At 41.2% G+C, this 26,865-nt stretch overlaps 3 protein-coding genes across 5 annotated transcripts in view; 1 reads left to right on the top strand and 2 right to left on the bottom strand.

Moving 5' to 3' along the window:
• Window positions 1-495: 495 nt before the first annotated feature.
• Window positions 496-11,266, bottom strand: clk4a (CDC-like kinase 4a). Of its 2 annotated transcripts, XM_031319454.2 has the most exons (13): window positions 11,093-11,266; window positions 9,786-9,946; window positions 5,805-6,054; window positions 5,072-5,174; window positions 4,690-4,756; window positions 4,471-4,587; window positions 4,173-4,339; window positions 3,989-4,083; window positions 3,377-3,506; window positions 3,206-3,288; window positions 3,034-3,113; window positions 2,836-2,926; window positions 496-1,275 (listed from the first exon to the last, which is right to left on the bottom strand). In XM_031319454.2, exons 2-13 carry the CDS (start codon window positions 9,944-9,946, stop codon window positions 1,057-1,059), a joined length of 1,563 nt encoding a protein of 520 aa, XP_031175314.1. In that variant the 5' UTR covers window positions 11,093-11,266; the 3' UTR covers window positions 496-1,056. The 2 variants fall into 2 exon arrangements, with proteins under 2 accessions (XP_031175314.1, XP_031175316.1); XM_031319456.2 differs by lacking the exons at window positions 5,072-5,174; window positions 9,786-9,946; window positions 11,093-11,266 and having other exon boundaries at window positions 5,805-6,048.
• Window positions 11,267-12,676: 1,410 nt separating this feature from the next.
• Window positions 12,677-14,219, top strand: tmem126a (transmembrane protein 126A). Its single transcript, XM_031319512.2, has one exon. It carries the CDS (start codon window positions 12,841-12,843, stop codon window positions 13,456-13,458), a length of 618 nt encoding a protein of 205 aa, XP_031175372.1. The 5' UTR covers window positions 12,677-12,840; the 3' UTR covers window positions 13,459-14,219.
• Window positions 14,220-14,610: 391 nt separating this feature from the next.
• The window catches only part of LOC116064324 (ras-GEF domain-containing family member 1C), a 60,991-nt gene continuing 48,736 nt past the window's right edge, over window positions 14,611-26,865 (bottom strand). For both annotated transcript variants that reach the window (XM_036007619.1, XM_031319462.2), the window contains exons 2-14: window positions 23,693-23,908; window positions 23,356-23,478; window positions 23,002-23,139; window positions 20,441-20,662; window positions 19,233-19,307; window positions 18,316-18,414; window positions 17,665-17,767; window positions 17,492-17,571; window positions 17,301-17,396; window positions 16,761-16,856; window positions 16,554-16,677; window positions 16,369-16,441; window positions 14,611-16,291 (exon numbers count right to left, since the gene is read on the bottom strand). In XM_036007619.1, the coding sequence (XP_035863512.1) occupies window positions 16,267-16,291; window positions 16,369-16,441; window positions 16,554-16,677; window positions 16,761-16,856; window positions 17,301-17,396; window positions 17,492-17,571; window positions 17,665-17,767; window positions 18,316-18,414; window positions 19,233-19,307; window positions 20,441-20,662; window positions 23,002-23,139; window positions 23,356-23,478; window positions 23,693-23,902 (1,464 nt within the window). In that variant the 5' untranslated portion in view covers window positions 23,903-23,908 and the 3' untranslated portion in view covers window positions 14,611-16,266. The remainder of the gene's footprint in view (window positions 16,292-16,368; window positions 16,442-16,553; window positions 16,678-16,760; window positions 16,857-17,300; window positions 17,397-17,491; window positions 17,572-17,664; window positions 17,768-18,315; window positions 18,415-19,232; window positions 19,308-20,440; window positions 20,663-23,001; window positions 23,140-23,355; window positions 23,479-23,692; window positions 23,909-26,865) is intronic.

The following is a 26,865-nucleotide window of genomic DNA, read 5'->3' as shown; positions in this document are numbered from 1 at the left end:
GATAGAGAGCGCGCGCCCACATACAGAGGCTCGGTCCTCGACGCAGCGGCCGCGGGTTCGATTCCGACCTGTGGCCCTTTTCTGCATGTCATTCCCCCTCTCTCTCCTTTCATGTCTAAGCTGTCCTGTCAGAAATAAAGGCCTAAAATGCCCAACAAAATAATCTTTAAAAAGAAAATACAAAAAAAAACGTTGCTCTTTACAATCCAGTTTACATGTTCACACTTTCAATTCAGTTTTTCATTCAACTTCGACCTTAACCCTAAAATCTTTCAACAAGGAAATATTCAAAAGAAAATCTGTGGGCTACAATGTTAAAATGATTATAGGTTTAGGACAGATTAATGCTTTGATAACTACCACGTTTGCCTTCAGTGATGTTGAGTAACTTCTGGAGGCAGACTTTTGCAACTACAAGCTTTTTACTGCCATCCTAAGGATTAATGCAGCTACTGCACCTGTATCACTGCACAGTATGCACACAAGACACACTTCTGTTGTCTATTCACGTTTATTGAGAATGTACATGATACTGCAAAAGTTGCATAACCAGTCAGTGAAAAAAGAAATTACTTAAATTCTATATACAAGAAATGTTCTGCCCGCAATAGCTTTTTTATTCATTTACAGTGCTGAATAAATTACTGGTGAGACTGATGGGAGGGTAAAGCAATTCTCAATTTGCAACATTACCCATCACCCACTTCATAATGCAGAGAAAGAACATGGACACAATCGGAATACTCATGAATAAAAAACAGCTCTACCAGTATATGCTTAGGCGTGGCAAATTAAATTACAAGGGCAAATAAATAGAAATCAATTGGGGGATTCATTACATCAAAACATGCCAGAGATGAGAACACAACTTGTTGATGAGTGAGACTAAGAAACACACTGGCTTAGGACAGGACACAGCAAGGTAGGGCAGTGGACTGATACAGTCAGTTAAGGTACACCTCTCCTGGAGAGTCAGGAAGTAGAGGCTGCCACTGCGCACCATGAGAAATGTCATAGTGACAGTCAGGCCCTGGCCAAGGTTACACGTTCAGGAGTTCAGTCTCTTTTGCTGCTACTGCTGCTGCTTCTGCTGCTTCTGCTGCTGCTGCCTCTGCTGCTTTTGCTTTTGCTGCTGCTGCTCTTGCGGAAGCAGGAGAAGAAGGGATGCTGGAGGGCCTGCTCCAGACTGAGGCGCTTAGCTGGGTCATACTCCATCATCTTCTCTATCAAGTCAAACAGCTGGTGGTGGTCTTCGCCCTTAGACAGCATGTAATTCTGATGGGAAAAAAGAGGCAATTGTAAAATATGTCACCATTAATCTAGTGCTCTGCATTTTAAGTGTAGTTCTACATTAAACAGGGTACCCCCAGGATCCTCCAACTTAAATTCAAGGCCTTTTAAGACCTTTTCAAATGAAATGAAATGCCAATTTCATACCCATTCCGACAGAAGTATGAGTCGAAAATGTCAAATCTGTATAAATTTTAATCCCTAGAAAATGATTTACAAGTAGGCTACTTGAATTAAATAAAACATTTTATTTAAATTATCAGTCATATTTAATAAAATGTATTGGATTATAATATAATCCAATAAAATAAGATATATTACACTGCATAATGAGCACTTTCACTTTTGGTACTATAAGTATATTTTGATAATACTTTTGTACCATTACTTGAAGATGTTGAATGCAGGACTTGTAACTGACAAGTAATTTCTAACTGTTTTTTCTACAATACATGATCTGAGTAAGTCTTCCACCTCTGTAAATCACCATCAGTCGTGCATGAATACCTGCAGCAGTGTTTAACACTGAAAACACACAGCTCAGTTCAGCGTTTACTTGCAGCTCTGCTACAGTAGCAGATAACCTTTAACGTTACCTGCCGGTCACATCGTCTCTTAACAGTCCGCTCACAGTCAAGTCCTGCACGGATCAACAGATGTTAAGTCCGACGGCTGCTCGCTCTGTTTGTTATAAGACGCACACCGAGCAGATTAATGCGCTCACAGATCCAATCTTTGCAGATGTTACCGCTCGGTGTTTGACTAGCTAATAAGCCGTTAGCCCGTTAGCTTGCGCTTTGTCTGAAGGCGCCGAGCGGCCAGCCAGGCTCCGACACACACCGACACATTCCGCACATCCTCCGCTCAGTTTAACTGCTAACCCCCTGGTACCGGTCAGAGAGGCGTGTTTACTTTGTGTCTCGGTCGTCCGGTGCGTCCAGTGACGGGCTCCGGTCAGTTTTTTATTAGCCTACATTAGTAACAGTTAATTTTGTTACGGCATGAACTTAATCCTAGGAAAGGCAAAAAAATATAAGACCTTTGTAATGAAATCCAAGACATTGCATACCAAATTCAAGGCTTTAAAGGCCTTAATTTGAGATTATCAAATTTAAGACCTTTTTTTTATGTTTTTAAGGCCCCCGCGGGTACCCTGATTACATGTGTGAACTACATGAAGCATGTACAGGATGGACAAAACAGAAAAGACCCCTGCAGAAAATATAAGTTTGTAGTAAAGGAAGACACTTTGATATGTTTGTGTGATTTCTTTCATGGTTTAATCCTTTTCATGTATTCAAGCAGCTGGGCTCAGTGGCTGCATGAAGCAAATTAGGAATCCTGTCCTTATTGTGTAGTTCTGGGCTATGTACAGTGTTCTAACTGAACAACACACATGTGGCTAACGTGCTTGCTAAGATGTAAAGATCAGAGTTTTGGTGTTGTTGAAAGGTGTATTTTTAAATCACATTTGATAAATACAGATATATTTTCTGAAGCACAGGAGCGCTTCAACACGGGCTGTCTCCAGTATATTACTCTTACCTTTAAGGGTTTGCAGTGTTTCTTGACATATCTCCCAGAAGAGCTGTGCACATCCCAGTCAAGCTTACAACGATGAACATACCGCCGTTTCCTGTACAACACACAATCAATACAACATTTATCAAAAATGACTGAGGAGTGTGTTCAGGTGGCCAAATAAATGGTGTTAAAAAATAAGCCAGTTTATGGTCCACATACTTGGTTTTCTGCAGGAGGTTTGTGGGGATGGGGCCCAGGACTCTCTCCATCATTGCAAGGTGCTCTTTACTGTCATGAGTCTAGAGAAAAAAACAATACAACACATCTTGCCAAATGCCATGATAAAAGTTACAGTATTAAGAATTCCATCATGCTCTCTACTACTACTTACCTGGAAGAGAGTAGATCCAAGGTAGTACTCAATGAGTATGCAGCCTACACTCCAGACATCACAGGAATGGTCCCAGCCCAGATCTGAAAGAGACAATGTAAACTAAATAACAAGTCACCACTAAAGGATCAGCCTGAAGCTTCCGAGCAGTGCTTTAAAACAGCCACGTACCTAAAATGACTTCAGGAGCACGGTAGTGACGCGTCGACACCACGGAGGTGTGGTGCTCATGTTCATATGTGGCGTTACCGAAGTCCACAATTTTGACATCTGGGTTCTTCAATGTCCGTTCATCCCGTTTCTAAGGACAAGAAAACAATCACTCACACAGCTGCCGAAAAACAAAAAGTTTTGGCCAATACTTCAGTGTGATTTTTGTGGATAAATATTTATAGTGCGTTCCATTTGTACTTGGAAGTCAGATTTTTCGAGTTCAAAGTCGGTGAGACGCACCATGACCTCGGATTTCCGAGCTCAGAACTCAAACAACCTACAAGTACCCCCAGCTCAAAATCCAACATGGATGCCCTGTGCCTCAACAGTTGTGAAAGCACTTCTGTCTTAATTGTGTCTCACTAAATCGTAAACACAATCTTGTCCAACTTCTGTGGACATGCGACGCTGTTTGTATGCACAAAAAATTGGTATTGCTAACCATGGCTAACCTGAATAGAGCTAACCCAATGAAAAACCCAACTTGTATGTAACGCATTAAACTCTGGTGTGACGTCATTCCCAGCTCCGGCTTCCGAGGTAAATGGAACGCACTATTAGGGCACCTACCATTTCAGGGTTGTACTCCATATCATAGTCTGAACTAATGAAGAGAATATTCTCAGGCTTCAGATCTGTGTGAGTCAGCTTGTTGTTATGCAGAACTGAAAGACAAGACCACATACATTTTAAACCAAAATGCGCTTTTTTTTTGTTCTACACAATTATGTATGCATGCATGTCAATTACTTACATCTCACAGCCCGGATGATCTGGTACGCCATGTGCCTGATGTGTTCTATGGGGAAAGGCTGGAAATTGTTTTCCTTGAGGAAATCATAGGTGCTGAGGCCAAGCAGTTCAAAGGCAATACAAATGTGGCCGTGGTAGTCAAACCAGTCCAGTATGTGTACACAAGCACTAAAGAGGAGCAGAGGTATAGTAGATGCAAATTAGGTTTCTTGTGTGGCAAATTCAGAAAATATTTTCACATGTGACGACCACAAGGTGATCAGGTTTTTGTGATATGAAGTTACTATGGATCGACTTACTATCTCTTATCAGAGTCGAGGGACTTCAACTGTTCAAGCACCTCTACCTCAGACATAGCTGCCTCACGGTAGCGGCCTATGTTTTTAATGATCTTCAGAGCCACTCGAGCTCCATCACTGGAAGCACACAATATAAATACTTTTAATATCAAATGTGGGAGAAAGAATGAGTAAGAAACGATTATTAAAAACATTGAGCTGTAAGGAATATTTTCTTACTTTGAGTGATCAATGCATTCGACGACCTTCCCAAAGGCACCCTCTCCTAGAGTACACACAATCTCATCTACAGAAAATAGAGAGTATAAGTTAGAAACACAGCACTGACAAAGTAAAACACTGCCATTTGGCTGGTGCACTGCCTGATGTTTCATTGCTCGGTTTAGCTACACTACTATAAACAGGCTTCTGAACACTGGAATATAACTCAATGCTTAATATGTTACACTGACAAGCAGTATTTAACCAATAAAATTAAGTCTATTGGCCCAAATACTTCAGCCTATAAATCAATGTTTGGAAATAAAAACCAGACAACAACAAGTGAGTGAGAGAGACAAAGTGTGAACAATAGAAAAAAAAAAAGGTATATATTCTATACATCTCGCTCTCAGCATGTCTCCACTGTGATAGATGAGGTGACCCTCTTCATCATCCTCAACACTCCTGGATCTTTTCCTGCTGCTGCGCTGTTGGGTCCTCCTCTGTACCGGAACCGCCGCAATCCGCCATCACATCAATAACCCATCAGTCAGCCAGCACCAGGCCACCACAATGCGACATCGTCATTCATTCAACCAGGCCAAGGGGGGGGAGGTGTAGGGGTGGATAGATTCGGCCCGTTCAGTAACACCGCCAGGCGAATGGACGGAGCAGCAAATTCAAATTCAGCCCCGTCAGAGAAATTGGGCGCCAGCCACCACATAGTGTGTGTTACAGAAGAAAAACATGGCAACAAGATTTTCAGATGAGATACTTTCTCAGAGTAGTACAGAAAAAAACTGAACTTGATTAATTACAGTCTATCTACATGTAGTTCTTTGTAACTCCTCCGAAACAACTTGATTCTTTACTATCACGTCCCTCAACTACCCACTAAGATTTCAGCACAAATACTGGGTCCACTTTTCTCTAACAAATCAATAAACACTCACAAATCCTTACTTCCTGACCCCCTACTTGTCATTATTGGAAATCATGCTTAATAGTGAAGAGTTGGTCACACAGAGACAAAGAGATAGGTGTTAAGCATTGGCTAAACACCAGTGCTGACCCATTCCATTTGGTGGCAAAGACAAGAGAGGGGTATAGAGGGGAGAAGGAGGTTCCCGTACCGAGGAGGACCTGTGGCGAGAGTGGCTACGTCTGCGCCTTCTGTCTCTGTGCCTGCGGCTGCTTCGCCTGCTGCGACCACTCCGACCACTGCGCCCGGATGACTTGCTGTAGTGGTGCCAGTCACGGTCTCTGTCCTTGCAGGTGCCTTCGCGGCTGTCCTCCTCACAGGCCATGCCCAAACGGTGGTCCTTGGTGGTTCGATCCCGAGAGTCCAGCCTCTGGTTCAAACTGCGGGTTTCCAAGAAGTGCCTGCAGTCAAACAAAAAATGACACACAAATCAAAAACGAGCACTAGCGTATGTCAGGTCAACAACAGCCCAGTTCCTCGTCTGTGATAACCCTCTCAAATGAAGACTGCAAATGATGACACTAATGGTCCGCCTATTGCCTGACACTCTATCCCCTGGGCCTTTTATGTAACATTTGTAATTAGCAACTTACTGATTTACAGCCACCAAACATCCTGTTCAATGAGAGGCTACCGTTCAGAAAGTCTTATTAGCGGTTTATCACTTTGCAAATAGTACTTTTAGGGGTATGCAAATGTCAACATGTAATGTTACATTGGGCAAAACATTTATACAGCTATCTCCTTGACAACTCAAAGCATGCCTTCCTTAAAATGTGTGCACCCTGATAGAGAGCCATATTGGCAGAGTTAAAGTATGAGGCACTGAAAGTTGCTCAAAGCTTTTCAGCACAACCTGATAGTGCGTAATACGATCCGTGATTCTGCACTTGCAGATCTCAGTACGCCAGAAGTGGACACCTATGTGGTGCCACTTCTGCCAATATGAAATGCAGAGAACTAAAAAATCTTAAGAGAAATTTGTTTATTGCTTTCATAAAAATTCCTATAACCTTCCAACAGTTCCTTATACAGTGGTGCTCATAAGTTTATGAACCCATGATTAAGGTGACTAAAAAGAGGAATTTATATATAAAAAAAAAAAAAGATTGGAAATTGATCTTAATGCCTTAATTAAAAAAAATAGAAAAAAAATCCAACTTTTAAGGACACCAATTTTCTTTGTGAATGAATAATGTATCGTAAATAAATCAGCGATTGGCATGGTTTTATTTCAGTTGAAGGGTATGTGATGATGTGGGGCTATTTTAATTCCAAAGACCAAGGGAACTTTAACAGGATGCATAGTATCCTGGATCCATGAAATAACTGGCCTTTAAAAATAAAAATCTTCCTGCCTCTATGGGAATTTAACATAGGGGTGTACTTATTTATGCCCCCTGTATTTTAAGGAAGAACATTTATTTATTTACGATACATTATTCATTCACAAAGAAAATTGGTTTCCTTAAAGGTTGGATTTTTCCTAATTGTTTTAATTAAGGCATTCAGATCAATTTCCAAAAGATGATTTTTTTATTACTCTTTAGTCAACTTTAGCATGGGTTCATAAACTTATGAGCACCACTGTATAAGTTTTGCTGTTTAACATTCTGTTTGTTCATTAAGGTTTAGTTTGCTTAGAATGTTTCCAATCGCTAACAGCCCACCCAGCAGGACATGTTAGCTCCTAAGCATCTAAAACAGACCAAGAAACCCCTAGTGCCCTAGTACCCTGGTGGTGTCAGTTGTCTTCCAGGAGGAAGTCTGCCTCTCTACAGAATTAAAATTAGAGTATCTGGAAACATCTAATGTAACCCTATAGGCCACCCTACATGTCCACAAAAAGCCAGAATTGCACAACATATTAACATTGCACATAACTTCAACAGATGACACTGAAATCGCAAATTGACTTGTCATTTAGGGGCAAAGGATTAATTTTAAAAAGTGCATCTGAAATGCCATAACAAAAAACAAACACTGCAAGTAGTACCTATGTACGATTGTGCTCTACAACGTACATGCACTCTTTGATATCATACCAGCAAACTCAGAAGGGCTGAAAAAGGTGACACATTTCTGCCCCAACGACAGTCGGTGACATTAAAGAACAGCTTGTTTATTGCTAAGGCCACAGGGTCAAAATTAAATGATTTATTAAAAATGTAATAACAATAACTTATTTTACCAGTAAATTCCTGTTAAATGACAAAAACAACCACTGGATGCAGCACGAGGCTGGCGAAGCGAGTTTCAAGTGAACGCAACATCTGTGTTGTTTTTCAGACAACGGCAGCAGCAGACTGTTGTTGGAGTCCTCTCCAGTGAAATACAGACAAACTTTTACACCGTTTAGCTGTGAGCATTTTAACTGCGTTTACTAATACATCCATGGTTTACTCCAGCTGCTAGCTAACGGTAGGCTAACGTTACCTGCTGTCGAGTGTAGTGTTAACTAGCGTCCCGTGCTGCGATGTTTCAGTTCCCTCTAACGTCCGTTTTCAGAGCATCAGACAGAAGCGCAGGCATTTAAGTGGCACCTAAATAAGGCACCGAAATCCGCGTTGCTATTCAGTCCGGTAAATAACGGTCGTTAAGGCACCGGTGCCGTATTAGCACGTATTATTCGTTAAAAGTACACTCCCATTTTCCACATGTAGGCCTAGCCGAACTTTAACAAACTCTGACGAGACGCAGACGTATTTCACGGGCATTTATCACAGGATTTGTAGTTTTATTACTGCGTACGTACAAACACCAATATCTCCCAGAAAGAACTACAACACACCAAACCAACGTTCTGAGGGCAGCGTTCTCCTGGTTTTGTGTTACAAAGACTCTAGAGCTCCGCTTTGTAGGCTACGACTCGATACTTTTTCCTTTCTGCGGCCAGCGGGTAAAACCTTTTTATACCTGACAAAATCTGTCCGTTTTTAAAGTGCCCATATTATGAAAAAATCACTTTTTCTGGGATTTGGGGTGTTATGTTGTGTCTCTGGTGCTTCCACACACATACAAACTTTGAAAAAAATCCACCCATGCTGTTTAGAGTGAGATACGGTTTCTGAATGTGTCCTGCCTTCAGTCTCTGGGTGAGCTGTTCAAAATCAGCACGGCTTGTGATGTCACAAGCCGAAACGAGCTGGCTAACCGCAACCATTAGCTCGTAGCGTTAGCATGCTAACGCTAGCATGCTAACGCTAGCATGCTACCTCGTTCTCAATAGCAAAGCACTGCTACAACACACACAAGTTCACCATAATCTACAAAAGAACTACTTACATGTGCGCCCTCATTTAGAAGTCTCCCAGCTAATCCTGCCTTGTAACTGAGCAAAGTTGTAGAAACAGCCTTTCTTTTACTGTCTATGGAGCTAGCTAACTGACATGATCTACATCTGAGCTACTGGGCATGTGCAGTGCAATCAAAGATAGTACAGAAGAAGAAGAAGAAAAGAGGTCTCACTCTGTAGCTAAAACAGAGACCAGCTGAAAAGAGGATCTGCAGCAGTGAGAGAGAGCACTGCAGTACAACACAAATATGGTGTTTTTTGAAAATTAAACCATGTAAACCTATTCTGGTACAACCTTAAAATACAATTATGAACCTGAAAATGAGCATAATATGGCTGCTTTAAGACGTTTTAAAGGCCTTAAATTTAAAGTTCAGAATTTAAGACCCCGCGGGAACCCTGCATTGTCATTGCTCCCATGTTCAGATAGGTATTACACAACATTTTTGACATCATCCGCATCTGATCCGATTGTCCACATATAGGCCAATTCGGCTTAAGCTGGGTTCCATCTCTAACTTTTGAAGGTAACAAGTGGAAGATATCTTGATATTTATTAAAAGTTTGCCAACAATGTTTTCTATATGTTATGTGATGGTTGAACAGCTTTCCTACAAAAAGGTCATTAAAATACATTTATTTCATACAACACAGGTGGATTTTTGAGTATATCCAACATTTAACCTAACACTGCTAACACTGTAGTTCTCCTTTACACAATCTAGTTGTTGATATATTGTTCACTTCAGGTAAAATGGGTGCCTTAACAAAACAACAAAAAAAGGTCTTAGAATTTCAGTAGGTACTTTACACAACAAATATTGATAAGATATTTACCCCTCATAGGTCTTGTGTTGATGGTGAGTTCTTCTGGACTTATTTTCTCTTTCGCTGCTGTGCGAATCTTGTTTCTTTCGTTTACGACACTCCATTCTCTCTTCCCAGCTGTACTCATCAAGCCAGACACCTGGGGAGCGCATTCGCTCTGAGTGGCGCATCTGAAAGACATGGAAAACAAGTCAAAATGGAATTCCATTGAATCCTAAGACATTAAATTCTGATATTTATCAATCATTGCAATTTTTTGGTAGCCATAGACTCAGTTGTAGCATTACAAGTGGAATTGTTCTGAAGATGCCTCTCCTCGAATGCAAAAGACCCAACATTATGTATTACATGTAACCCTAACCCATGTAACTCCATTTCTTTTTTTTACAAATTATAAATCAAACTATTTAGTATATAAAATCGAGAGTAAAAATTATCGTTGTTTGCAGCCATTTTATACAGCCCAAAGTTGCAGCCATAATGTGTAATAACAGAGTGAAAACACTGTAATTTCCCCTTGCGGGATTAATAGAGTATAAATTATTATTATTAATAATTATTAGTGCAGCTTTCAAACCAAAACCTTACATAAAATAATTGCGTAACGTTAGTTGACTGCAAACCAATAAAAAAATGCGCAATGCAATACATACAGAAGTTTACGTTAACGTTACAGAAAACTATAATATTATGAAACGTTATCTTACTAAACGTTAACGTTAGTTGATCAAATGCAGGAGAGCGCGAAACGCAAGCAAGTTGTAACTTGGGGCCAACGTTAAAGTAACGTTACTGTCGACGTGATCCATCCAAACGCAGTGTGCATCCATTGTTTCATAGACGTATGGTAATTTGCAGTTCAAACTGTGGTAACTAACGTTACGTGCGTTAGGTCTATGATTGTTTGTAACCAGTCAACTGGCTGGAGGTGAATGAAGCAGAGAAAGTCGTCGAATGTTGATCTCGATTCAAGGCCCATCGAACGTTGAGCACGCTAACCAACATTACGTTAGCCACCCATAAAATCATTGACGTTACTTCAGTCCGCCTAACTTACTACATTAAAATTAAGACATTATAGTGTGACTACCAACTTCAAGATATTGACTGCCACAATAATAGAAAGTTGCGCCCTAATTTGCTGACATACAGTAGCCTCAGCTAATTAGCCGGATAAGCATCTGCCATGTTGGCGAGACGTCGAATTTCGGAAAAGCTAACTGGCTAACGTTAACTAACATTGGGGGAATACTCTAACGCTAAACAGTATACCAGAATAAAGTGGTAATTGGCTATGCTCCATGAGTTGCTCTTACCTGTCTTTTACAATTACGGGATTCAAATGGGAGGTGTATCAGTTACACAAAAATATGAACAAAGAAACTACAAAATGCCTCCGACTAGCCGTCTTCAAAGATGGCGAGCTTCCCTAGTCGAATCTAGAATCCGATGACGCAACGCACAATAACAACGCCCACTCATCTCATACATGGGATTTTGTTGTCCTGAGTTGATCCTTTCAGGTACAATCAAGCAGCACTATTTCAGAATCAGAATCACGTCAGCTTTATTAGCCAAGTAAGGGATTTGACACCAAACTATGATATTTTCCTTTACTTAAGCCAGTATTTTTTTTGTTGCCTAAACTTAACAAGCTTTCTGACAGAAAGGCTGAAGGCTAAATTCTCCATGTGCAGTCTGATTTGTATTACTCTCAATGTAGGCTATACCTGCACAGAAATAGACACAACAGCTAAAAACACAACAAACAAAGCTGAACAAAGTAAAAATTTGACTATTGTGTGTAAGACAGTAGTGCAATGGTGCAGTGCAAAGGGTTCTGAAAAAAATATGGAATTATTAATGTAACATGTTTCTTTATATATATGAGGTATACAGTGTGCTTATTCATGTTGGTTATTAGTTTTGTATACAAAACTTCTTAACAAAATAGAATAGGCCTACTTGTACATGAACGTTTTGAGAAAGTTTTACTTTTCTCGTATTACTTGAAGCTCCTCAATTTTGGGTTTCAATATTACTGACCAAAACATAACAAAACATTTTGTTTTTAAAATAAATAAATGCACAGGCAATCCTAAAGGTATCTGTTGGTTGGCAGCAGAACGTTCCCAATTAGAGGAAAATTACTTTTGGAAAAATCCCCACATTATTTGTGTGTCACAAGCTCACCTGTAAAAATGTTTAGTATACCCCTGTAACACATATATTTCCCATTCCCTCTTCTCTTCTCGTTAAATAAAATGAGGTTACTCATATTTTTTTATTGCTGTTTTTAAATGTTTTTTTTACTACTTCAGCAGGTATTTAGATGATCTCTGCTCACACTAAGAGTACAACTATGCTGCTGCTGCTGCTGCTGCTAATAATATTATTGTGTGTTCTGGGAAAAAAGAATATCCATACAACTGGAATATTAAGAAAGGCTTCTGACTTTACACTGGAGAAAAAAATCAGAATCAGAATCAGAATCAGAAATCTGAGACAAACCTGAGGCATATGAAACAGATCATTATTGGATGATGTCAAATGCATCGTTTTAGGTTTTTATTTTGTCATCCATGCCTTGAATTTGAAGTTTTCCTTTTATATTATAGTGTAGCCTACTGTGTGTTATCCCCTACACACTGACATCCAGACAGATGTTTGCACTTACTAGTTTTTTTTTTAAATAAATGAAGAATCTACTGTATGGACAATTCTTAACCCTCCGGGAGTAAACACAACAGTAACGCTCAGCCCTCACCGGAAAAGTGCTTCTAATATACAGTACTTCACTGGTCTCCGTTGAAAACAACGGCGTCACTTTGTCCATTTATTTTACTGCCTATGGTAAACACCTTCGGGGCTATGCCTGGGAGGCTTAACGCAGGGTTACAAAACCCAAACACTGTGCGCTTAGAATTGTGGGTAAACATGTCTGCGCCCTGTCTCCATCCCGAGGACCACCTTACCAATGCGATAACTGAGTTATTCTAATTGTAAAGCAAGAGCCTCTAGCTACAGAACAGCGGACGGTTTCGTTTGAACATTCATTCTGAAAATGTCGGAGAATACCCAGAAGGACGGCGTCTCTGGAAATGGGCTCTCAAGAGCTGTGATTGCCGAAATGCTGGCGAATAATTTCGAGAGACTGCCTGACATTGATCAGAAAATCTTCATCTATGGACCCATGTATCTGGGGGGAAATGGTGGCCTTGCAGGATTGATATCCAACAGCTTGTATCGCAGAGCTCTGAATGTCACACAGGCGCCCATCGCTTCCAGCCTGCCGATGGCCGTGCTGCCCTTCCTCACAACATTTGCCCTGTACAACGCAGCAGTGTCCGGCCCCCTCCTGTCTGGTGACCTCAACTGTCCCACCTGTGCCCTGATGCGAGGTGCACTTGTTGGTGTGGTCGGTGGGGGGGTGTACCCCATCCTCCTGGCCTTACCTGTGAATGTTGGGCTTGCAACCAGGTACAGCACAGCACCGATGCCAGAGAAGGGCAATCTGCTCCGGTACTGGGCGGACCTCTCCAGGCCGATCCTGAGGAGAATGAGGGCTGTACTGGTGCTTCAGGTTTTCTTCGGCACTTACCTGAGCTCCAGGCACTTTGAAACCTACACCAAACTTGCTCAGATAACATTTGGCTCAGCTGGAGAGGAACTCAAAGACTAAAATGCACTCACCCTTAAAATAAACATGTTGTTTTCATTGATAAGCGTGCGTTGTATGCTTCACCACATTCACAATCTCATGTGGAATATGCCTGAGATTTCCTCCCACAAATAAAATTAGGCGTGGGCTACCTTTCTAAAATTGCTGGTATGTCAAAATGAACATTCAATTATTTGCATAAATTCACAGCTTTAGATTACAAGTTAGATAATCTGTTACTTGTTAAAGTCCTTTTATAAAGCATAATGACAAACATTATAGTTCCAGTCTCTCAAATGTGCAGATGTAGGCTGTTGCTTTTCTGTTTAATAACCTTTTTAATTCAATATCTTTGGATTTTGGACTGTTGGTTGATCAAAACAAGCAATTTAAAAGAGAAATTGTGATGTGCAGCTTCCACTATTTTGCGACATGTTTCAGACAAAACAATTAACTGATCAATAATACATACAGTACCAGTCCAAAGTTTGGACATGCTTTCCCACTCAATGAATGAAAGTGTGTCCAAACTTTTGCCTGGTACTGATATAGTAAAGAAAGGCCTTTGAAGATAGTGTTTAAAATGGGGCTGCAATTGACTGCTGATTGCCTAATTAATTTGGCTTTTGTCACTCAGCTTTGACTTATGTCTGAATTGCAGAAATCTTGCAAGGCATGGACTTTAATGCATTTTTGTTCCTCATCAAACATTTAGAAAATGTCTAAATGCAAATGACAAAGTGGTTTTTCATCAATAAAATGTCAGGGCTCGTTCATTATTTTTGAAAAGCCTGATTGTGTGGATTCAATGCAATTCAGTTTCAATGTTTTGTTCAAGGCATGAAGCTTGAACGGGCAGAAAAATGGAAATCAATCAAACCAAGTATTGTCATAAACAAAATGAACAGAAGGCAATCAACTAAGCATGGTTTACTTTTATTAAAGGATTTTTTGCAACCAGTCACAAATGTTGCAGTGATGTTGGAACCAAAATGGTGTCTGCTTGGCTTCAGTAACCATGAAAAGCACTGAATGCACTCCACTCCTTGGATGATGCAACAATGTAAGTGGGAAAAAATAATTCAAAGATGTTCTTGGCAGTGTAATGACCCCATTAAAAAGAGCAGGACTGATGTAATGTATTGTGATTGTCATTGAAAACACATGGCACAATGGCAGGCAATGTTTTATTAAAACAGGTGTTCACCTTGAATGGCAGGTTTGACTTCACATCTCTGGCTCTCTACAGTCTTAACTTATCTGGCGAACGTGTTACAGGGAAAGCGAGTTTATTGATGACAAATGAGGAAGCAGAATTAAAGTCGGTTTGTTATTGAGAGGGAAAGGTGCTTCTAAAGAGAAAACACTGACATCAATCAATTATAGCAAACGTATTAAGACTGTTTTTAAAAAGCTTATAATTACATAGTTCCCCATAACCCTCCTCTACTCCCCCCACCCACCATTTCAAAAAATGGCTCCCGAATCACAACAAAACTGCCAAAAACAAAGTTCAGTGACAATCCCACAAAACGATAAACACATTTTAAGTCAGAGGAACCTGAATTGTCATAACAACCAGTGAATCGTATGGCACAAAATTCCCTCTTTACTTCATATACGGACAAAATCATTTAATTAACCATTGTCCTTTGTAGTAATCTTTACAAGGTGGATACACTTAATGCCCCTTTAAAAACACCTGTCAGAGCATGCTATTGGACTTCATATTCAGTAAAGGAAAGTTACAATAAAAACTATACATCTGTCAGCACAGAATCTCCATAAATATATCAGACAACTGAACGTCAGTCAGAAAAAACTTCCTGAAGAGCAGAAAGATGAAGGGTAAATGTCACCTGTACACAATCAACACCTGGCCTATCTCCCATCGTGACTGTTAAGCTATACTGTAGTTGTCTCGCATTACTGGCACAATACATTTAAAAGTAGAAAACACTTTTTAAACAGTTCATATTTCCCCACCCAAGATAAGATACAATAAATTAAAATACAAGAAGAGATGACCAAGAAACTGGCTTCTTCAGTCATTCTCATGCAAAACAAGACAGTGACGATCTGAACAGACATGAATGCATGAACATCTGGATCACAAGCACATTCGCACACATAAAAGTACACGTGAGATAAACTGGTAAAATACTCAAGGCATGTCCTCGTCTGTCTTCCAAGGTACACACAGTTGCCATCCCTTCAGTAGACCTATAAAATTAGACAGCTGATATGGGCTAGCCAGCGCCCTTCACATCATTGTAAGTTTCTTACAGTACATTACAAGTAAAGGAAAAAAAGCCAAATTAAATACTTGGACAAGGCTTTTGGACCAAAGGGGAAGAGAGAGAGAGAGAGAGAGAGAGAGAGAGAGAGAGAGAGAGAGAAAATGGGAACACATACAAAAACAACATCAGTAGGAATTTCATTTTATAAAGTGGTTTTCCCTGTAACTGTACTCTCTATAGTAGTAAACATATCTTCACAGAGTAAACACACATGGAGGGAAGGAAGGAGGAAAGGCCGGATCCCTCTCCAACATACTGTACCTCATCACTGATAGTTAACATGCTGCAAAGGCATTTTGCTCCAGTGTCCAAAGCTTAACTTTTTCAATTCACTTATTTGTGAATTGTTCTTTTTAATTTTCTTCCCACTCTTCTTGATGAATCCTGTTCATCGTGTCCCCCCTCCCCCCCACCAGCATTTCTTCATAGAAAAACACCTAAGTACCAGCTAGGTTCCTTCACAGTTCATTTTAGTGCAATGAGAACACACGCTCCCTCGCTGGTGGGAGGGTCAGCTGCCGTCAGTGCCTCATGTCTTTCCCAGAACGTTGGACCTGATGGGAGAAAAGGTTAATGAAGGACGGTGTGTCAAGATAATAGCATCTCTCATTTGAAGTGTTATTATTCTTACCTGAGTGCTTTCCATCTGTCCTTCTCTACCTGATTCTCTGGACTCTCACTCTCATAGGATGCAAGGTAAAGTCCTGGGGAAGAATGAGAACAAAAATAGTTGGGAAATAAGTCAAGAAAACTATCACAAACTATGGTGGAAGTACTTGGACCAACATGTGCAGAGAAGATTAATCAGGTTCTCACCGTCCTCGCTGAAGATGGGAGCAGTGTGGAGGTAGTGTAGGATGGCCCGATCCTCCTCGAATGGACACTCCACCTGTTTCCATGTCATGAACTCCCCGACCTGCCGTGCCAACTCCACAAATTTCTAAGAAGTAAAAATTGCACTGAGTGAATATTTTTAGGGTGGCTGAATTGAGGCAGCGTCAGAAGAAACGTTGACTGTCTCACCTCAAAGTTGACGTGGCCGTTGGGCAGCCGATTGGCACATCCTTCATTCAGGAAGTAAATGTCTTTGATCAGCAGACTGAAGAAGGGAATCACAATCTGAAGAGAGAAAACAGACAGTAATAATAATAATATCACATTTCATCTACTGTTAGTTGCTGGTTTGATTGTTTTGCTTTTAATGTGCTTAATGTGGTGTTTTATTGTAAAGTGTCTTTGAGTACTATGAAAAGCGCAAAAGGAAATATTTTTTTTAAAGATAATTTTTTGGGGCATTTTCAGCTTTTATTTTGACAGGACAGCTGAAGACATGAAAGGGGAGAGAGAGGGGGAAATGACATGCAGCAAAGGGCCGCAGGTCGGAGTTAAACCCGGGCCCGCTGCGTCAAGGAGTAAACCTCTATATATGGGGACCCGCTCTACCAACTGAGCTATCCGGGCACCCAAGATGAAGGAAATATTGATGTGAAGATGAAAATACATGATTGAATCGATGCCAGCATGCTTTCATAGTGAAGTCAGCGCCGTGCCGCTGAGCCCTACCCGTTCTCTGTTGCTGTTGGCAGTCCGAGAGCGATGCGCGGCCCCCCTCAGAGCTGTCCTGTAGTTGTAAAAGTTTCCTGTAGGATCCATCTGATGCTGTCAAAGCAAATGGCAACAAGCAACACACTGTCAAGCTCAAGTTATTACCTGTCTTGTAACTCTCAGTCAGTGAATGGTTGCATTGTGTTTACCTCAAGAATGAAGAACTTGGCAGTCTTGGCTTTACCCCAAGTCTTCTTCAGACGTGACACAGGACTCATGTTCATACCGGCTACGGGAGGAAATGGATTTCAACTATCAATACCAAGTCGTGCAGGAAAATTCTCAGTGATAATACTCTCAGATATCGCAAAATTAGACTCACAGATGATGGCCATAAGGGAGTTGAAGTTTCCGATGTTGAAACACTCCCTTGCAACATCGATGAAGAACTCAATCACCTGGGCCCTTTGCTTCTTCTTCGCCGGCTGCAAAGAAAGAGGGGTTTCTTTGTTTCATATTCACTTAATTTTTCTAGTAAATGTTATCTCTTTTACAGCTACTAGCACAAACATTTAACTATCCATGCCAGTAACAGTGTAGTATCACAAAGAAACCATTAGGGGGCAGTGGCGCTCTGTAACAACTAAACTGTCTCGATCTACTGCCCCTCTATTTGTTTATAAGAATGAAATACTGTACTAAAATATCAAGTTATTAGAGAAATTATTATTTTAAACATGAAAAAATACAGTATGTTTCAGAAATAAATCTCCACTCAACAGGCACAACAGAATATAAACTATGTATAAAAATAGGGAAAATCTTCTATATATCTACTCTTGTTCATTTTCATGTCTATGTCATGATTAAACTGCTTTCCGTCAGTAGTTGTCCTAGTTTGTGAACAGAGTAATTGTTTCTTTTTCATACTCTTCTCTTGGCATAATGAGTATATTTTGTGTGACGTTTCTTTGCTTCTAGAGTCTAATGTCAGCATATATGAGTACCGGGTATACCAACATTTGCCACTCACCATGCAGATCTCAGTAGCCACCAGGTAACACAGTCTGTTGAACCACCTGACATAAGCCTCCAGGTTGGAGGTTTTCTTCTTCTGGTCACTGAAGCATGGCTGCAGATGACACAAACACGCACACAAGAGCAAGTCAGTATAGGAAGCGCTACCATAGGGAATTTTGCTGATCCTAATTAGCTTAATTATCTACAAAATGAGCCCCCTTTGTGAGCGTAAATGTCAAAGAACGAGCGGAACACGATCAATGCAGAACACGAGAAAAAAACCCATAGGGGAAGGACAAACGGAGAGAAGATGAGTAAAAGAGACGGCGACGGAATACGGAGAAAAACCCCAGTGAACAACGGAGAGTGAAAGCAGCAACAGTTAAACAGATAGGAAAGATGAAGCAATTGAGTGTGCTTGCTACAGTTTGTGGTATTACATTGCTGTGCTGTATGTGACCTCAGTGGCCTGCTGACATTTATATGGCCCCTTAAGTAGATAATTCAGATCAGACATTAGACCTCAACAACACAATATACAAGGCTTTTTATGTCAGATATGTTTTTTTAGTGTGACAGCTATTCTGCCTCCTATGCAGGATTCCCTAGCAAAATAAAACTGAAAATATGAAAAACTGGGGAACTACCACAGAGGCAGTTTATGTCTGCGGTCAGGTATTGTCATTGCGGTAGCGTCGCAACTATGCGAGATGAAGTCACAAAACTTTACAGGTGTAGTTGAGGTCGAAATAAAGGCAGAGTTCGAAAATGGGTGTGGTCCGAGCAATGTGCCCCCCCCCCATTTGGCCCTGGCCCGATTTGGCATCCAAAGCTGGTGTGATCTAATTGCAAGATGATCTCTAGTACATGAAAAGAATACTGACACAGGTAAAAAATTTTGATTTATTAAGGCTCAAAATAAAAGTTTACCTGGGTTCCATCTAGCGGGTCTTTCTGAACAAAGGCTTGGACAAACTCCTCCGGCCCAATATGTCTCAAATGTTCCTGGAAAACACACACAGGCACAGATGGGGGTAGAACCATTAATTATTCTTTCATTTCAGTAATGGAAGGCAATCATTAAGAGGAAGTAATGACTCATTGACGTGACTCATTGGAATCCTGTTTCCTCAAAGTGACACTTGAGACAATATTCACTTCTATTAAAAGACAACTGTGCAGTCACATGCATGTGCAAATCAAAATGACTCATTAGACTAGACGCATGACACACACAACACACATAACACACACAACACACACACACACACACACACACACACAAACAAACACACACACACACACACACACACACACACACACTACACAGTGACAGAAAGCACAATGGCATCTAGTTCTTTTGAATCAGAATTTGCATGTTGCTAAAACCTACAATAGAAATAGTTCTGTATGTGTGCACTGTACATGCCTGTCTTTCTGTCTCTCTCTTTCTCTCTCCTTTTGTGTGTGTGTGCATTCCAGAGTGTGAAGCTGTCAGGTCACATATATCCACAGCAGTTTTATCCCCTTTGTTTGAAGCCCCAGGCACATCACTGACTTCTGGGGTGATGTCACCGCTCAGACAAGGGTACAAGCTTACTCAGGCACACACATACACACACAACCCCCCCTCAGATACACGTGCCCACATCAAGACACACATGAATAGACTGAAGGCACCATGCATGCAATGTGAGGGACACTGCAGAGATTCTTTGTTCATGTATGTTGCATTGCATTATTCCCTTTGTTCTTTTTTATTATACTGGGTGGAGACCAGTTAGTGCTGACAAGTAATAATCAAGGTTATACACTACAGCAAGCTTCAAGTGCTACAAGATCACAAAGTGATTCTGCCAATTTTAGTTTGCTATTATAACTCCCACCTTCTTTCCTTTGTTCTTTCAGAATCATTTTTTATCCCCCTCATTTCTCTTTCCATCTACTCCATCTCTTCGTTTGATGTGTTTCTTGACTTCCATGTCCTTAACTTGGACTATGTCCCCACCCATGCTTCACCATCCTTAGCTCCTTCTCTCCACCCATCAAACATCCTTTCCACTCCTCATCATCCATCCTTGTTATCATCCCTTTCCCTGACCTTTATCTAACCCACACTTCCCTCCCCCTCTCCTCACCAGCTCCACGTGGGTGAGCTGCTGTGCCAGTGTGTACGGGTCGTTGCAGATGGAGAGCATGTCCTTCTGGATGGGCGGAGGCTTGGTTTTGAAGGCCACCAGCTTGTCAGAAATGGAGGAGGCGTTGAGGGATACCTCTCCTCTCCTCTCTTCCCCCTGGCCTATCAGGGCCAGTCGCTGGCTGAGCTTCTGCAACACCTGGTTCAGGGTTTTCCAGTAAGCCTGAGGAGAGGAGAGGAGAGGAGAGGAGAGGAGAGGAGAGGAGAGGAGAGGAGAGGAGAGGAGAGGAGAGGAGAAGAGAGGAGTGGAGCTGTCAACGAATGTAATGAATAATTTATTAATGATTCATAGATCAGCAATAGGCATAAATCAAAATAACTTGCCAGGTTGTGAGCACATATATAAAACATGCTTACGCTTTATTTTAGAACAAATACATTTACAATAAGTTATTAAGCATACAGTTATTAATAGTCATTAATAAGTATTAGTAGTAATGCTAATGTCATCCTTCATGTCAGTGTAGAGGAGGTTCACAGCCTAAAGCATCGTACTACACATACATATCGTACTGCACATACTGTGTCTACCCACAATTACATTAACCCACTTCTGTAAACAGAATAACTTTTTATCCAGTATTTATTCTAGTATCCTTTGCACTGCCATGCAACCTGTACCACAGCCCTGTACATACAGTATGTATTAACAATCTGACCTGCAGTGGTGGAAAGTAATTAAGTACCTATAGTTAAGTACTGTACTTAAGTACAATTTTGAGGTACTTAACTTGGGGTTTTCTATTAAATGCTACTTTATACTTCTACTCCACTAAAGTTCAGAGGGAAATATTGTACTTTTTACTTCACTCTATTTATCCAACAGCTATAGTTACATTGTAGCGGATTAAGATTTTATACAAAACATTATTATCAGCCTCTAAAATTTGATGATTTCATATAAACTAAAGTGCCTTCCAGTATATAAAGTAGTTCAAACCTTGATAAATAACAACAATAACATTGCTGCTTACACTTTTTTAAGATTGTTTTTTTGGGGCTTTTCTGCCTTTTATTGATAGAACAGCTAGGTGAGAAAGGGGATAGAGAGGAGGAAGAAATGCAGGAAATCGTCACAGGTTGGACTCGAACCCTGGACCTCTGCGTCGAGGCATAAACCTCACAGTATATGTGTGCCTGCTCTACCACTGAGCCAACCCGGCCACGATGCTGCTTACACTTTAAGAAATCTGTAATAATAATCCAGTAACATAACAAATATTAGCATAACACTCTGAAAGGGACCATTATATATAGTGGATACTTTTACTTTTGAAACTACTATTTAAATGCAGGACTTTCATTTGTAACAGATTCAAATTGCACTGTGGTATTTATACTTTTACATAGTACAGTACTTCTCCCATCACTACTGAACAGTATTAATGTATATTTTGTTGTCCAGCTCTTGACTGTTTATAACAGCTATATACAGCTAAATGTTTAAGTTTGCTAGTTATCTTTGTTAATTCTATGTCTGTTACTCTGTATCATCATGTAAAGTTGCCATGTGTAACATCTGATTACTGATTTGTAAATAATGACAACATTTCTGGCACTCTATGAATTCTTTATATGTGTAAATTGGTACCTCATTCGTGTATCTCATGTATCACTGTGGGACTGGTTAATCTCCAAAACATTAAGATTTAAAAGCATCTTTATTCTTAGCACAACAGCGATGCATTTTAACATTTAATAGTCGGTTGACTCAAAATGTGTTTTGGAGGTTTTGTGCTGTGTGTGTTGTGTCCAGGAATGTGTGTTTCTGTGCCCCTCCCTCCAGATGAGTGGTCACTGAGGCCGTTGGGTCAGTCTGTCTCACAAATGACCCAGAGCCACAGCTCCCACATGTATGCACACACACCCATAGTGTAGACAGCAAGCTGTACTGTAAAAAGCAGCACATTCATCATCACCTGCCCTTCCCCTCTTTCTGTCCTCTCTTCACCTCCCTCCATTATTCCTGGTCTTCTACTCTGACTCCATCACCCTCCTCCTCCTCCTCCTCCTCCTCTGCGCCCCTGTATCCCATCCACCCATTTTCTCCATCCATCTCCCTCTCTCTATTTCCCCCTCGAGGCTACAGATAGAGCCACTCCTCTAACATCCTTCCTTCCTCTCTCCTCTCCTGTAATGTAAGATTGTGTAACACAGCGCTGTGTATACTCACCCAACGCTGACACTCTGACACCTTCCATCACCATGCCACAGTGGTAGTGATGATAATTGAATTTCTTTCCCCGAAGAACATTTCTCACTGCAGCTACAGTACAGCTTATGAAGGCTATAATGGCAACAACTACACTATGGATCAAAAGCAGGAGTCTTACAGCACATCACAAATGATAACCCTGAAGAAACTGATAACTTCATGAGTAGCATTTTGTTATTTTATCCTTTATAAAGAAGATTAAGCATCATTTCAGAAAAGAATTCCTGTCTTTAGTGAAGATGACCGGACTGCTATCATATGGCTGCAGTTCCATGTAATTAGTGTACCTCATCACACGGAGCTATCCTGTGGATGATGTCTTTAAAGTGTCCGACCATCTTCTCGTCCCTGAAGTCAGACGGGAATGTCTCTGTCCACTCTGTCAGCAGCTGCAGGATCTTGGGACCAAACTTGCGCACTTTTGCCTGTTGTTGTAAAAGTGAAAGAGGTTTAGTGATGTGCAAAAGAAAACACAATAAAAAAGTCAGCAATCTGGCAAAAAAAAAAGTGGTGGCAGTGGTTGCTTACATGCAGAACACAAGTATGCCTGAATGCTTGTGCTGTGCCTGCCTGTGTTTCTGTTCATTAGCTTGTGCGAGCTCATAAAGGAGTTATGTATTTGTGTGTGGTGCAGTGCTGACCGTATCAAGTGGGCTCTGATCCAGCTGCTGCTGTTTGATGCACAGCTCACACAGCCTGGAAAGCAGCTCCGGAGGAGGGATGAACAGACGAGCGCTCAGCAAGAAGGTAAACACATAGGCTTTCTGTCAAAGAACAAAAAGAGACATTCGCTAAGACACTGCCACTACATCAATAAAGAACACTGCAGATTTCTGTAATTAAAGGAAGAGTAGCACTTTAAACAGAGTCATGGGGGTAATCATGTAATTGACAGTACTGTCCGTACCACTATAAACTGAAATGGACCTTCTGATGGAGTTTCAAATAAGCAGTGGACTGTAGTAAATTTCTGCTTACCTCTGGGTAGTAATCAGCAGTGGGCACCAGGTTATGGATCAGGGTGTCAAGGGAGGCGGAGGTGATCGGGGGCCCGTCGGCCAGGCAAGCACCAGGCCCCGGGCCCTCCTGTGGGGCCTCCTCTTCCTCCTCCGGCTCAGCACAGGCCAGATGGGGGCTGAAGCCACTGGGGGTGGTGAACATGGTGCCTGAGCACACAGTCTGGGGCATTCCTGTCTAAAACGCAAATAGACAGAGAAAAATACTGTCAGCAGGATGTAGACAAAAGAGGAAGAGTGATTGGGTTTTATGAAATGGAAACTAAAGTGCATTATTGGTACAGTAGTGCGATTTGGTGAGAGGAAATTAAATTAATGTTGTAATCCGTCTTTCCTTAACACTCTCACTGCAATAGATCTGCTAAGCCTCCTAGTGTATCATCATGTTTACCGTCATGCTGCCCAGCAACACATCTCATTCCATCCAACTGATGACCCGCTGCCCTCGTCAGGGGATACAGAATACACCCCAACAGCTGCCCCCGTCTCCCACATCAGCAAGACAGAGGAGAAAATGGAAATGTGGGTCACTCAGTCACCGTGGAGACTGTTGCAGCCTAAAAACGATTGTGTGGCCTCCATCTCTGCCCTGCATGTCTTTCCCCTCAAGAAAGCTTTGGGTTACACGTTTTAAAAATGCAACATGTTCTTTCCCTCAATGGACCAACACTGCAGCTGTAGTGGAAAGAAGCACTTACCGCACTGTACGCTAGAGTAGAGATACTACGGACACAGGAAGCATTATAAACCTCAGGGTGCAATTATCATCATCACTCATCATCACCTTAATGTCATCTACATGCAACAGATTCTATTATTATTATTATTATCATTATTATAGAGACCTCTCCTTTATTAACAAGTTTAAATAAGAAATAAAAGAAAATAATTCAATGATGTACTTCCAGCACTGTTTTGTTTCCTTATGTTCAAATAAATTTGAATAAAAACAGACTCTCCTGTGCTCCTGCTCCCACTGACCGAACCTGGTGACTACATCTACATGAGTCACTCATCATCGCTGAAGACGACTGCAGTCTCTGGGTGCCTTCAGGCAAGTTCAGGGACACAAAGCCCCTCCCTGCAGGAGTCAAAGAGCTGCTAACCCACAGACCTTGAGCAACATGCAGGAAGTTATTTTAGATGTAAACACGCCATATTCTTCCTGCTCTTTGTAGTTCCGACAACAGCTTGGGCTAATGCTAACAGAAGTTGTATTAAAGCAGAAGAGAGGTAGACAAATAAGCCTTCCCCCCATGATATTGTCAGATAAGGCATAGCTTTACTAAAACTACCTCAATAAACTTTAACACACACCAGAAACCCAATTTCAGAGCAGAAACAGTTCAAAGAAAAAATACATGATTTGGCCGCATCAGCCATCATTCTAAATCACTGTAGAACACCTAGGAATGGTCCAGGTTTGCTGCAATCAATTCATCCTATAGTGACCTTCAGGTCCTCCCTCGCCTATCAGCCACCGATAAAATGGTGTCCCTGGGGTGAAAGGTCAAGCGCATACTGGTGTGCAGAAGCGCAGCTCAAGTCTCGAGTTCCCTGTGTGAGGAGTTCAGCTTTCCTTTGTTCTCCCTGTACACACTACAGCACTTATTCATGCACTTGTACACACAGACACGAATGCACACAGACAGGCACACTAAACGCTGGGGGAAGGGGAGTCATTCTGTGGGGCGGTTTTACAGCCTTCCTTCCTACTTCATATCTCTTATAATATGTGTTTGTGGTTAAAGAGGGCTGACATCTTCTAGTCTGCTCCTCAGAGCTATAATAATGGCTCCTCCGTTAGAGGAAACATTGACACTGACAACAGCCTGTGAGAGGAACAAATACGTCTTTAAACGAGCAGATAACACTCAGGACATCTGATGGAACTTTTTTAATCTGAATATTGAAGTTATATATATACATATGTACTTAATAGGGAAAACTCACACAGCAGAGAAAAATAACCTATAGCTGTGTGTCTCTCACAGCCCTGAAGTCTTTTTTGCAGGGTGAGACATTACCACGGAATCACAGTTGAAATATATTACTACCATAATTTAAAATGCTGGTCTACAATGTCCTTAATCCAACATTTGAGTGGTTTTCCTCCTATAATCAATGTCTAGATTATGTTCCAAAAGGGGAAAGCCGGGGGTCTCCTTCCAGCGACCTCCTCTAGATTGGATTACAACATGCAGCCAAAGAGCAGACACGGCCTGATACACGAAGCCTCTGTAACACCACAGATGCAGTAGGAAAGCATTATAATGCCTGGAAGGAACTTGCTCTGTGATAGGAATGACAGGAAGACAAAGTCTCAGCTCTAGGAGCGTGTGTGACAAAATCCAGGAGATTATTTGTGAGTCATCACACACACACACACACACACATGCATGGGAGTGACAGAGTTTTATTCTACGTGCCGAAACTGTCAATTATTTCCTCTATCGTTTGTGATAATCTTCACTCTCCTTATTTCTTCCAATTACTTCCTCCTCGGCTCTCCCCTCCAGCATTTCTCCGGCTGATTCATGATTTCATCACAGCTCTGTGTCTCCGTCACTCGATTCCTCCCAGTCTGCAACATGTGAGTAGAGGTCAATCAGATAATTCCTCTACAGATGTGTACATGTTATGATAGATCAGTCATCAGTGTCTGTGTATGACACGCCTTGTTCGCACTGTGCCAATAAAACTGATGTGAAACAGATTTTAGAGTTAGGTTTACAATCAAAAAGTGTCAAGAGTTTGAAGTAGTAAAGCCTTTGACGGTTTCACAAAGAGGAGGAAAACTGCACTGATGTATCTTTAAGTGCTCATCATATCAAGTTGCTGTAAAGCCAGACTGTTTAACTTTTGCTGAACTGCGGCCACTTTGGTCAAAAGTGACAATTACAGGAAAATGGCACGTTGAATTTCCCTTCATTTCAACTTCAAGTCAGTTGCTTTAAAGGGGAACTATGCCAATGTTACACATCAAACTCTGTTTACAGGTCAACTAGCATAACAAACCCAAACCTTTGATCGAACTGTCAGCGGTCAAGTTGCATTGTAAGCATTTTAAGGGAAATGTAGGAAGCAGGTTTTGACAAGGGTCAAGAATAAAAAAGACAATATCGCAGGTTGGTA

The sequence above is a fragment of the Sander lucioperca genome, chromosome 1, assembly GCF_008315115.2.
Source record: "Sander lucioperca isolate FBNREF2018 chromosome 1, SLUC_FBN_1.2, whole genome shotgun sequence".
NCBI classification, from domain to species: domain Eukaryota; kingdom Metazoa; phylum Chordata; class Actinopteri; order Perciformes; family Percidae; genus Sander; species Sander lucioperca.
This window is presented reverse-complemented; position numbering and strand designations above follow the sequence as displayed.

Excerpts from the sequence above, each read along its gene's own strand:
- clk4a (XM_031319454.2), bottom strand. The coding sequence starts at position 9,946 with ATGCGCCACTCAGAGCGAATGCGCTCCCCAGGTGTCTGGCTTGATGAG. Across the intron at positions 5,175-5,804 it reads CTCGCCACAGGTCCTCCTCG|AGGAGGACCCAACAGCGCAG; the intron begins GTACGGGAACCT and ends GTTCCGGTACAG. Across the intron at positions 4,340-4,470 it reads CTCGACTCTGATAAGAGATA|TGCTTGTGTACACATACTGG; the intron begins GTAAGTCGATCC and ends GCTCCTCTTTAG.
- tmem126a (XM_031319512.2), top strand. The coding sequence starts at position 12,841 with ATGTCGGAGAATACCCAGAAGGACGGCGTCTCTGGAAATGGGCTCTCA.